The following is a 13601-nucleotide window of genomic DNA, read 5'->3' as shown; positions in this document are numbered from 1 at the left end:
AAATGGCCCAACCAGAGCAACCCCACCCAGACAGATACGCCGTAAACTAAACTAGATAGAAAAGTTATAGCAGAAAATGGGATTATTAACAAGGGTAAGATTTCACCAGCGCCAGGTAATCCCATTTCCACACTCCTATAAATCCCATCAAAATCCAAAACTCATTTCACAAACTTGCAATTACCCAATTCCATCTGCACGTTCGGGAAGAAGAATCCCTATAGTGACTGTGAGAGCACTTTCTACGAAGGCAGCAGCGGCATCCACACCACCATCCAAAATGGTCAAAGCCATTAGGGTTCATGAACACGGTGGTCCCGAGGTCAGGCTTCTTTTCACCCAAAATACATTGAAGCCCGCATCGTTTTTGGGTTCTTTCTTTTCGGTTTTGTACAGACTTTTAAGTAGCTGTTTTAGTACTATATTTTCTGATGTATCTGTTTTGGTTCTGATACACAGGTTCTCAAGTGGGAGGATGTGGAAATAGGTGAGCCGAAGGAGGGGGAGATTCGAGTGAAAAACAAGGCCATTGGGCTTAATTTCATCGATGTCTATTTCCGGAAAGGAGTTTATAAGGCCCCTGATTTTCCCTTCACTCCTGGTTTGGTTTCTTTCACTTGTGTTTCTGCTGTAGAACACAGTCTTTTATTTCAAGCAAGGTTGATTATCATTTATGAATTACATATATATGATTGGTAATTGTAAGACTTTCCAAAAGGTTATGACCAAGATACTGTTTTTTTTTTTCTTTCAGCAATTATATAATACTTAGTTGTAAATATACTGCTCCAGCAGAGTGTATGCAGTTGTCAAATGCTACTGATAATAGAGTCATAGAAAGTTTTCCAAAGATGGTAATCTTCAGAAACCGAAGTGTGACCCTTTCATTCCCATTCAAACTTCTTGCTACATAAGTGAAGGGTTGTTGACATTCCCTACATGATCATGACGCCATTTAGCTTGTCAGGAAGTTGGATACTAATGGTTACCAAGATCACAAAAACTTTAGCACTAACAAAGGATTCTTTTATTGTGATGAAAGTGACTTGCTTCAATAAGACATCATTCACATGATACTTTCTTGAAAGCTACATTACAAATATGGTCTTCGAAATAGGGGTGCTACTCGCCCTTAGTGGGCGAGTGTCCCCGTCCGGATTGGCTCCCACGGCCGTCCGCCCTGCCCAAAACCCCTCACCGCACAAAACCAACCGAAAAAAAAAAAAAAAAATCCAAAATCCAAAACCAAACTTAGGTGTGAGAGATGGATGGCGTGTGATACCCCCATATGATATGGATATGAGTAGGTGGTGTATGGGATCCCACATTGCTTGGGAATGAGAAGTTCTTGCTCTTTATAAGGTTCTAATGGGGCTCTAATTGTATTATTGACTAGTCCTTTTGGAGCATAGGTCATGTGGTTTGGGCCTTCCATTGGGGCGTTACAAATGGTATCAGAGCCTATCCCAACCAGAAATGTGGGATTTGAGCTGTGCCACCTAATATGAACAGGCCCGACGAGGACGTTGGGAATTTAAGGGGGGTAGATTGTGATACCCCCATATGATATGAATATGAGTAGGTGGTGTATGGAATCCCACATTGATTGGGAATGAGAAGTTCTTGCTCTTTATAAGGTTCTAATGAGGCTCTAATTGTATTATTGACTAGTCCTTTTGGAGCATAGGCCATGTGCTTTGGGCCTTCCATTGGGGCGTTACACGGCGACAGGTGGATGACGAAACAGAGGAGAAGAGACTAAGAGAGGAAAGATGGGGTGGGGGGGGGAACATGAGTGTTTGAACAAAACCTAATGCAAAACGATGACATTTTGGGAGTTCTCCCCAAAAGGGCGTTGTTTTATTTATTTATTTATTTAAAAAAAACACTTAAGATAAAACGGCATTGTTTTATTATTTTTTTAAAAATATATATAATTGGGTCGGGCGGATGGCGTAAACCTCGGGCGGACATGGGCCCAACCCAGGCCCCGTCCCCCAACGCCCAGTTGCGTGCAATCCTTTTGTGGACGGGGTGGCGGGTGGTGGAGCCCCGCCGCCCACCCCTACTTAGAAATCTATTGGAGTGTTTATAAGTTCATGGAATTTGCAACAGTAATGATTGATATTGGAGACTCTCATTTGAATGGGCACATAAATGGATTTACCTAGTTAGTTTGAGGTTAGGGTCTAAGGTGTAGGGGTGTAAATCGGTCTAGTCTGGTCCGATGATGTTCAGTCCATCATTTTTTCCGGATCGGTAGCTATTGGTCTGGCGGTCTGTTCGGTCCAGCCTAATTATTTTATTATTTTTTCATCTTTTGTTTTACAAATAAATTAATAAAAAAATTATTTAAATTACTAAATTAAAATTAAGTGAATTTTTAATATGGATTATGTAATTAACTCATTAAAAAAATATTTTACTATAATTATATTTATGATGTTGATAGTTACTACTTACTAACTTAGATTTTACTCTTCAGTATGCATAATTATTAATTGTTGGGGTGGAGATTAGTTTTGGAGTTGAAAATTTGAGAAACAGTGAGTTTGCTCGACCTAATGCTCAAGCAAAGCTCTAATAGTAAGTTTGCTCGAGGTGCACTCGATAGTTGGCTCGAGCAAAACTCAACCCGTGAGTTCGCTCGAGTCTCGCGCAACAGTGGGCTCAAGTGAGACACAAACCCCAGTGTTCGCAAGAGCCACGCTCGACACCCCGCTCGAGCCAATGTTAATGACTATCGAATAATTTCATTGTACATAGATTATTCATGCTTGTTTGCAACTTATATAATGACATAAATTATCACATGATATATGATTTATTATTAATTGATAGCATATATTATTTTATATTGTTAATAATAATAAATTAGATGAAAATTATATTATTAACTTATATAATTACTATATAAAAATAATATATTAAATTATTAAAAATATTTTAAAAAAATATATATAGGGGTTCGGTCCAATTTGGTCCAGTCCGGTCGGTTTTGCCGGTCTGGACTGAATTACTTACAGCCCTACTAAGGTGGGACCAATGTTTTACATGATTGGGTAGTGCAGGTATGGAGGCTGCTGGGGTGGTGACAGCTGTGGGCCCTGGACTGACTGGCAGGCAAGTTGGAGACCTTGTAGCTTATGCTGGTAATCCAATGGGCTCATACGCTGAAGAGCAAATCCTTCCTGCGAACAAGGTTGTGCCTGTTCCTTCCTCTATCGATCCTATCATTGCAGCATCTATAATTCTTAAGGGTATGACGGCTCAATTTCTACTCCGCCGTTGCTTTAAGGTAGGCTGTATACTGATCCAGCTGCATATACACCTCGGAAAGTTGTAAGCAACATTACATTTTTAGCATGTGAAAATATGTTGGACAATTAAACTCGATATAAGTGAGATACCAATTATGTCATCTTCTGGTAAGTTATATTTATCCCTCATCAATAATGTATTGTGTATCACGTACATTTATACAAATGTAGTCTGTGAATGCGTGTATATACCCATATGCTTGACCTGCATTATTTAAAAGATGGATCATCATCACCAGTCTGATGCTTGACCTGCATTTATGATAATTACAAAAAGTATGATCATAGCTTTTGGCCAAACTAAGTTGCAGTGTTGACCTTATTTTGATAACCTGATAAAAAAATGTTTCTTCCATTCAGTTATGTGTGTGAGTTGGTTCTATGACCAGATGGGAGAAAAAAATTGATGTTTGGTTATCTCTCTAAAAAAATTATTTTCTAAAACTTTATCTTAAATTCTTTTAGTTTTCATTAACTAGATACAACTGGCCTCGTTTGTTTTCACAACTTCTCTCAACTCATCTCTTCTAATCATTACAACTTTCCCAAATTCTCACACAAAATAAAATAAACAATTCAACTTTTTCAAATCCTAAAACAAAAATAATATTAAATAAATATATTTTAACAATATTTTATTCAACTTTTAACTTTAATTTCAACTCATCTCATCCCATCTCATCTCATCTACGAAAAAAAACGAGGCCATATGTCCATACTGGAATGAAACCCTTACTTGACCCCCCATGGCTTCTTTGGTATGGATATTAAGTGGGTTGACCTTCCATTTCAATTTCTGGGAAACAAGATTTAGAAAAAAGGTCCAAACCATTAGAGAGTATAAATTTTTTTTTTTTTGATAAGTCATTAGAGAGTATAAATACACGAAGATCTGATAGAAATCTAGAAATTGATACAAGGAAAACATATTTTCCATATGTATCAAATGAAATGGAATCAATCCAATGTAAGCATGTACTGGTGTTATATGTATTAGATAGCTTATGATAATTTAACAAATAGTGTTCCAGCTAATATGTAACTGCCTCTTTTTTTATTTGGCCACTGCATTCCATAGTCCAACACGTTTTCTCCTTTTTTATTATTATTATTTTGAAAATAAAAAGGGTAGGAGGGGGCAACCAGATGTGGCTTTCCTACCTGGGTGACCATAGTAGCATCCTACCCGTTGAGAACCGGACAGGAGGGGCCCAGTCCCACTAGGGAATTCAATGGATCCTCAGGCAGCGAATTAGGTGAATCTATATTCGGATTCGAACCTAGGACCTAGTACATGCCAAACCACTTGGGAGTAACCCAAGAACCACTGATTCGCCACCCTTGGTGGTACATGTTTCCTTTTTTTAAGTGTTTGAAACAAAATGATCTTTGCAAGTATTGTTATGTATATACCCCCTCCCTTTTCTTCATGTTTGCATTTGTAAAACACTCATAACCATCTTGCTATGATAGTCTGACTAAAATTGTCTTTTCTCCTCCCTGTTATGCCAGCTTGATGAGAAGTCTTAATTACATATGCTCCTTGATATGAAATAATTGTGTTGTATACAGGTTGAACCTAGACACACAATCCTTGTTCATGCAGCAGCTGGCGGAGTTGGATCTATTTTAAGCCAGTGGGCTAATGCCCTAGGTGCCACTGTCATTGGAACTGTCTCAACCAAAGAGAAGGCATCTCAAGCCAAAGACGATGGATGCCACCATGTTATAATCTACAAGGAAGAGGATTTTGTTTCTCGTGTCAACGAGATAACATGTGGCAATGGGGTTGATGTTGTCTATGATTCCGTAGGAAAAGATACCTTTCAGGTACTGGCTGCTCTCTTCCTGATTCCCCCCGCCCTCCAAATTTCTGTAGTAATTCTGTGGTTATAGCTTCATCTTCTGCGTAGGTGGCATCAAATGATGTGTTTGAGATATGTCTCTATGTGATTCTCGTAGCTCCTCTTGTGATATCATTTTAGTACCCTAGGATGCAAAGTTGTTTTATTGTTCAACTCACTTTAACTTCAATCTTTACTCCGAGCCTTTAAAGATTTTATTAGACTAATAAAAATAGATATTTAGGGTTTGGAGTATTAATTTGAGGATCACCTCAACACATCAAACCGTTTACAATCAGCTCTCTTCTATATAGCCCTTACATTTCTCAATTCTAGGCCAGACCTGCCAAACATATTTCTTACTGGAAGTTAACATATCCAGGGATCATTGGCATGCTTAAAGACTCGTGGGTACATGGTTAGTTTTGGGCAGTCATCGGGTACACCAGATCCAGTTCCATTGTCAGCTCTTGCCGTAAAATCGCTCTTCTTGACAAGGCCTTCCCTCATGCAATACACTACTACTAGGGATGAGTTACTGGAAACTGCTGGGGAGGTATTTGCTAATGTTGCATCAGGAGTCTTGCGGGTTCGAGTAAATCATACTTACCCTTTATCTCAGGCAGTACAGGCACATGTAGACCTTGAAAGCAGGAAGACATCTGGATCTGTTGTGCTTATCCCATAAGGCATCCTGCAGTAAGTCCTTACTTCTAAATTTCTGATCGGTATATCATTTTGAAATGCCTTGTAGTCTGTATGGTGTGTGGAAATAACGTGAATGTCCTCCGATAGAGCTCCAAATGCAACTGTCTTGAAACTAGTAGTCAAGAGAGCTGTTCTGAACAATAAAGGGATACAGCTCAAATATACAACCATTTTGGATGAATTTGTAATCTGAATAAAGGGATTGGTTTTTACGATGGAGGATACTACTGTGAGTTACCCGACTGCGTAACTGAGTCAGCTGTCCATGTTACGACCTTCATGTATCGAGGGTGTGGCGATCTCATGCATATATCGCATAAAGAACCCATGTTTTTTTTTTTTTTTTGTAAGATTACTCTTTCATGTGTTCCAACGTAACTGATATATGTTCATGACTGCGATTCTTTGGGTGGAATCTACTGTAGAGTGTAGATAGTTATAATTCATAATCTATTAGCAAAATCTAGAAAAAAAAAAAAAAAAACCTAACTAGCTTCTATTCCGTCAAAACTTCATATTAAAACATTTTCACTATATAGTTTTTATAAAACTCATGGCAAAATATATCTATTTAAAAAAAATCAAAAAGATTTTCGGATTGATTTTAAGCTCAAATTTGAAACTGGATTTTTACAAAATAAAGGCAAAAATGATAAAGCTACACGAGGCATAAATTTTAAAAATTGAATAGTATTGTGTCATGTGGATGGTGTGGTGTAAAAATCTTTAAATAAAATTACTCACAAAATAACATAACGTTGATTTTTAAATTTTTTAAAATTTGTAAGTTGAAAGAGGAAGATGTGATTTCACGAGACACAACTTCTTACTTTCAAAGTAATAAATTGAAATAGAGATTCTAATCGATGATAATGAGTGCAATCCGATATGGATATGTCAAAAATAAAGAATATTTTTATTTAAATATTTTTACACCTTATATCAACATAATTTGATTTAAAATATAAATTTTAAAATTTAAATTATCAACGTGAGAATTTGATTATCAATTATATCGATCATTCATTAGTTTGATTAAAAGTTTAAATACGTACGGTTGGTTAAAAAGTCTTAGGCAAACTCTTGTAAAAAGTCTGTAGATCTGAGTTTTGTCGGAGGAGGCTTTCTCCCTCTTCTTCCCTCGTTTTTTTATTGACCCACTTTGTTTATCAAGATGGTGCTATCTTAGTTTTTTTTTTTTTTTTCCTTCAAGGCCGAAAAAGATATATCATATCTATACTTTTTTTTCAACTTTTGAGAAACATACATAGCATAAGAAGACTTTTAGACCGCAAATCGTTTTGAGGATAATGATGGTTTTGCAAAAATCACCGCGTGTGAACACTACCCATGGTCCTTATGTGCCACCTCTTTCGACAAATTTTTTTGCCACACGTGCCGAATCACCGGAAATCACCACCATCAGATCTTTTATATCTGATTTTTGTGACTGAAAATAGACAAGCGTGGTGCATTCACTCACCATCACAGATTTTGAAATCTACCAAAATTGGTCCAAATTATAATCCATCATTTTTCGTATCTATTTTAGTATTTTTCTTATTGTTTAGTAATTTAAAAAAAAAAAGAGTTTGTTTATTGGACGTTTCTCTGTATAGGTTTAGTCCTCTATTTCTATGAAGGGTGATGTTGAATCTTTGCTTAAGCAAAATGCTGTCAATTGGACGTTTACCTGTATAAAATATCATTAGTAGTGAAGACCAGACTAGTCATAAAGAAGAATAACATACTAGTGGAGCACCAAATGCATTAATTGGTTTATGAGGTAATAGTTGATATGAGGATATCCCTGCATGTATCCGGTCAATAATGTAAATTTTTCTGATAAATAAATAATGACATTTTCCCTTAAAAAAATATTTGAAACACGTAAACTAGCTAACAAGCTATAATATAAACACAATTACTTTTACAATTTTTCGTGACATAAAAGCAATTATTCAATTATAGTAATTTTTAGCACTCTTGGATTAATCTCTATTAATTTTAAAAAAATTATACTTATTATTTCCTATAACACATACCAATATATGATTTGTTATTTTTATCATTTTATTTAAACACACACAGATTGATGTATAAACATATATACTTAAATAAAAAGATAAAAATGATAAATCACATATTGGTGTGTATTGTAAAAAATTATAAATAAATTTTTTAAATTAATAGAGATTAATCCAAGAGTGCTAAAAATTACCATAATTGATAAAAAAATTATTATTTTATCAAAAAATTATTATTTTTTTAAATCTGAGTTTCTCATTTGAGCTAAATCTTAATTTTTAAATAATTGCTTTTATGTTATGAAGAATTATATTTATCATTCTCTATACTACGTATCAATATGTGATTTGTTATTTTTATCTTTTTATTTTAATACATATATATTGATATGTATATATATATATATTTAAATAGAATAATAAAAATAATAAATTATATATTAATGTGTAGTGTGAAAATAATAAAATTACATTTCTGAATAAAATATGTAACACTGTTTTTCTTATTGCTAATAAAATAAAATAAGAAACATTATATTCCTAAGCCTCATACACCACACACCATTCTTTTTATGATTTATTTACTTTTATTCTCTTATCAAATATGTGGTATATGAATTATGAGTAGAATAATTTAATTATTTTAAGAATAATAAAACCAAAAATTTTTTTTAAAAAAATAAAAAAAATAAAAAGCAGCTAATGACAGACGTAGTTGAGCTCAGAAGTTAGAAGAAGAGAAAAGCAGCTAAAAACGAGAGAAAAAAAAGGAAGAAGAGGAGAAAAGAAAACCAGCGAATCTCTCCTCTTCTGCTTTCCTGAAATTCTGATAAAGACAGAGATGGTGCTGTCGCAGAAGCTTCACGAAGCCTTCAAAGGCACCGTAGAGAGAATCACTGGTCCTCGCACTGTCTCTGCGTTCAAGGAGAAAGGTGTTCTCAGCGTCACCGAATTCGTCGTCGCTGGCGATAATCTCGTTTCCAAATGTCCCACATGGTCTTGGTATTTTTAATTATTTTGTTCAATTTTACCTTTTTCTCCCTCCAATTATCTGTTTCCTTGTAAATTTCTCTTCAAAATCTTATGTTGTAGACAAGTAAATGCTTTTGATTCGATAACCTGGATTTTTAAACAAAAAAAGTACGGAATAATTCATAAATGACATTATAATGAGTTATGATGGATGAAATTATGGATTTTTAATTCCTTAAAAATTGAAATTTAATGTGGATAACTATTTCGAGCAGGGAATCAGGTGAACCAAGCAAGCGGAAGCCATACTTGCCACCCGAAAAGCAGTTCTTGATCACTAGAAATGGTAATGGCACCGTCGCAGTTTTTGTTTCTTTTACTTTTAAATTATTTTTTGTATCATTATATTTACCAATCAAGTCAATGTAAATCTGGGGACGGTACCAAAATCCTGTCAGCATTGCCGTAACGCGATTCGGATGTCCACATTAACAAATCGTACAGTGAGATGCGGTATTTTTTTTTAGAAACGTACAAAGGAGTGCTCTATTCAATCTTATCACCAATGCATACATGAGATTTGTCGGCAGAACTACCCGGCGAGAGAACCTGGTTTTGTTTAACGAATTTTGAAAACAGAAGAAGAGCAACTTTTCTTTTCATTTCCTACGCAAATATTCTGTGTCACTTTACCGAAGTCATTTATTTTCTGTTCACTTTTTCACTTCCTGAATTTTAGTGTCCTGGTTCGTTGGGAATTTTAAACCTCCTTTTCAGTTCCTTGTCTGCGAAGGGCTGCGTCTGTAGAAGAAGAATATGAAGCTGCTGGAGGCGAAGTGCTACTTGATGGTGAAGATAACGATGGTTGGCTGGCAACTCATGGGAAACCAAAAGGTGTGTTTCTAATTGGGGCTAGAAATTTTTTGACCAAAGTGTACCCTTTTGATCTTTGCCTTGTTGATTTTTTTTTTTTCATATTTTAGAAAATAAACATGACGAGGATGATGACTTGCCTTCCATGGAGACCCTAGAAATCAGTCAGAAAAATCCTATTCGATCAATTCCCTCATACTTTGGGGGTGAGGAGGAAGAAGATATTCCGGACATGGCTGAGTATGATGAACCTGACAACCTTATTGAAACGGATCCTGTAAGTTGTTGTTATTTAAACTATTTTGTAATAGCCTGTTAAGATTTGCACCTCTCGTTCATGTTAAGTGAAATCGAGAGGTTCTCTCTCTAAATTTTTTCTCTCCGTACACTTGAGAAAAAATGTTGTTTCTTTTTGCCATTGGTAATTTTCTGCGTATGGTGGAAATATTCCGTGGTGTTTAGTTCTTTCTTTTCTGCGTTTTATGAATTGTTGTGCCGTGATGGGGTCGAGTAGGAATGTTATCATTGATCAAAAGTGCTTTGAGTTCAAGAAGGTTAATGAAAGATGGTGGAAAATCACGGAAAGTAGTTGTCGCATTGTGAAATACTTTATCATTGATCAAGAAGCATTGGGATGGTTGGCTGTCATGGTGAAGGAAGGTATAGCCTTTGCCTTTGGGGGCTCCTCTGTTTTCCTTAGAACGAGAAGAGTTGGGTCTCAGGTCTTGGTGGTGCAGAGATAGCGCAACGCGTATGGGAATTTTTTCTCCTTATTGGAGTTTAGTCAAGAGAAGAGGGGTGGTTTAGTAGTGATTCCGGAAGGGAGAATGAGGGTAGGTTGGAGAAATTTTGGTGGTATGTTGAAGGTACTTGCTGATACATCCTCTGTTTTGGGGGGGAATAACAGAGGAAGTTGTCCATGGCTGTTTTCTTCTCTGTTGCAGGGGCAGGGACAGGGACAGGGGCACCTTGTTTTCTCTTCGTACAAGGAGGCCTTGTCACAAGAGCCAAAATTTGCAGAAAGGACAGTAGTGGTGAAGGCACAACACGACAATGGGAATGGCACTGGCAGGTGCATGTCGGGGCTGGATATGGAAAATCTGCTACACAGTGGTTGATATGGAGAAACAAGTGAGTACTTTGCAACTTAACTTGGCTCATGTGAAACGGTGAGTGGAGGAGGGGCTGAAGTGGGGTTTGGAGTTGGGCCAGGAAATAGGCCCTCGCAGTGGGCTGTGTGCTGTGGGTTATAAGGGGAAGGGCTTGGACTTAGACGAGCTTCAACCAAGGGCCTTTCAAGTGGCCCAGTGGACTGGTTCGCAGGTCCACTCGTGTGGCCGTATGGGGCAACAGGCTCACCCGATTCCACTGGCCCAGGCCCAGCCTCAGGCCCAGGCTGTGAATCTTGTGTGGAGACGTAGGGAGTCGAGCGAGGTCATCCCCTCGTCGTTGAATGGGCCTCAACCTCCACCGCCAGTGGTGGCCCAGAGATTGACGCCGTTGGTAGCGGACTCGCTAGCGAGGTCAGGGACGTCGGTGGTCATGCTGGCAGAGTTCAGGGAATTTGTCATTACTAATCCTGTGAGACCCATCTTCTTGTCGGAAGGTGCACATAAGCCGTCGTGTGAGCAGGGGTCATCGTCGATGGTGGTAGGTTCGCCGACGAGGTCTGGGGGTTTGGAGAGTGAGCCGGCAGCTTCCAAAGATCTAGTTTTGAGCCGACAGTTTTTTGAGAAACGGTTGTGTAGTGCTGAGAAGGACATGTTGTCACCGGAGTCTGCACAGAAGCAGCCGAGTGGTGGTCGGAGGTCCCAATGACTTTTTTGTGCCGTCTGTAATGCTGGAGTGTGGGCTTCCAAATCCAATGAAGGATTTGGGCTCTCCAAGAAGTTTTTTTCCTCTAGAGATGGGTTTTTTTTATGGAAAAAAGTTGGGGGGTTGTGTGGGAGGTGATTTTGAAGCTAGGATGGGACTTTCTGAATCTTGTGGTACCTAGTGAATCTGTTGCAACTAGTGTCTCATGTTCAGAGTCAAACATGCAATTGGCTCTGTTTGACAATAATAGTGTTGGTGGAGAGGGGGCTGTTTTAACCCCTCTGTGTACACTTCCTCCCAGTTCTAAATATGGGAGTAGTCCGTCAAATTGAGTGTTTAAGAAGGTAGAGGAGTTACAAGCTGTTATTGGGATTTCTTTTGGAGGTTACGAAGAACAATTCAAGGCCCTTCTTGTGGCACTTGAAGATAGCTATTCGAAGTCAGCCACAAAACGGGATAGAGAACTTAAAAGGCTAACTTGCTCCATCAATTATGATGTAAAGGGAGTGGCGGAAGCGATAGATTGAAAGGGAGGGGCAATCTATGTCCAAATGAAGCCTAAGATTTTATCTTTGAACGTACGGGGGCTCAATGATCGCAATAAACGCCTTCGAATCAAATCTTTATTGCGAATGTGGAAGGGTGATGTGGTTTGTTTTCAAGAAACAAAGTTGCGTTTTATTGATAAAAGAATTGTGCGGAGTTTATAGGGTGCTTGTATGTGGGTTGATCTTATTTAGCCTCTTGGGAAGCCTCAGGCGGAGTATTATTACTGTGGGATAAAATAGTGGTTAAGGCGATTGAGGAGTATATTGGAGATTTCTCGGTTGCGACTTTATTTAAAAATGTTGTTGACGGATGAGAATGGGTATTTATAGGCTCCTATGGTCCTAATGTGGATAGGGAGAGAAGAAGGTTGTGGGAGGAGTTGACGGACATATACGCACTATGGGATGTGCCGTGATGCATGGGGGGTGATTTTAACATTACTTGCTTTCTAAGCGAGCGATCAGGGCATTATCGGAACACTGTGGCCATGGAGGAGTTCTCTGAGTTCATTTTTTATCTGGATCTCATGGATCCCCTCTGATAGGGGGGAGTACACTTGGTCAAATGGTCAAGTGTGGTCAAAATTGGACAGATTCCTCGTCTCTCCTTCGTGGGAAGCCCACTATCCTGAAGTCAGTCAGAAACGGATAGCCCGAATTAGCGCAAATCATTTTCCTATATTATTAGATTGTGGGGGCATTCACAGGGGTCGCCGGTATTTTAAGTTCGAAAACACGTGGCTAACATCGGATGGATTTGTAGAGATGGTGCGTGCTTGGTGGTCATCGTATCAATTTATTGGTATTCCAAGTTTTGTTCTTGCAGGCAAGCTGAAGGCATTGAAACAAGACCTGAAGAAGTTGAACTTGGAAGTTTGTGGCCACATCGATGATCAGAAGTCAACATTGTTGGAGGAATTGCAGGAGTTAGAGGGCAAGGAAATATTGGGAGATAATTCGGGGGAGGTGTTATTGAGGAAGGGCACGATTGTGGCAAATTTGGATAGGATTTTGTTATCGGAAGAGATTTTATGGCGCCAAAAATCCAAGACCCTTTGGTTGAAAGAAGATGATAAGTGTAAGAAGTTCTTTCATAAAGTGGCCAATTCACATCGGCACAACAACGCTATTGAGTCGCTACATTCAGGCTCTCAGGTGCTATCTTTTCCCCCTGAGCTAGAAAACCATATTGTCCACTATTATGAGACCTTTCTCTCAGAAACGGTTTCTTGGAGGCTGAAGCTCGATGCCTTGTCTTTTGAAGCAATTGACTCTCAGACTGTGAGTGTTTTGGATAGACCTTTTGATGAAGAAGAGATCTACAAGGTTATCTCTGGGATGGCTAAGGATAAAGCACAAGGCCCGGATGGGTTTTCTATGGGTTTCTTTCAAACTTGTTGGAACATAGTGAAAGGTGATGTTTTGCAGGTCTTTAGTGAATTTCACTCTTTTCAAAAGTTTGAAAAATCCCTTAATGCGACGTTCATTGCTTTC

The 13601-nt window shown here is 38.1% G+C and overlaps 1 protein-coding gene across 1 annotated transcript; it reads left to right on the top strand.

Annotated features, from left to right (window-relative positions):
• Positions 1–6287, top strand: LOC109008795 (quinone oxidoreductase 1). Its single transcript, XM_018989027.2, has 5 exons — positions 1–322; positions 460–601; positions 3072–3298; positions 4893–5150; positions 5547–6287. The coding sequence occupies exons 1-5, from the start codon at positions 77–79 to the stop codon at positions 5850–5852; spliced, it is 1179 nt and encodes a 392-aa protein (XP_018844572.2). The 5' UTR covers positions 1–76; the 3' UTR covers positions 5853–6287.
• Positions 6288–13601: the final 7314 nt, after the last annotated feature.

The sequence above is a fragment of the Juglans regia genome, chromosome 11, assembly GCF_001411555.2.
Source record: "Juglans regia cultivar Chandler chromosome 11, Walnut 2.0, whole genome shotgun sequence".
Classification (NCBI taxonomy): Eukaryota; Viridiplantae; Streptophyta; class Magnoliopsida; order Fagales; family Juglandaceae; genus Juglans; species Juglans regia.
Note: the sequence above shows the minus strand (reverse complement) of the source record. Positions and strands in the feature narration are given on the sequence as shown.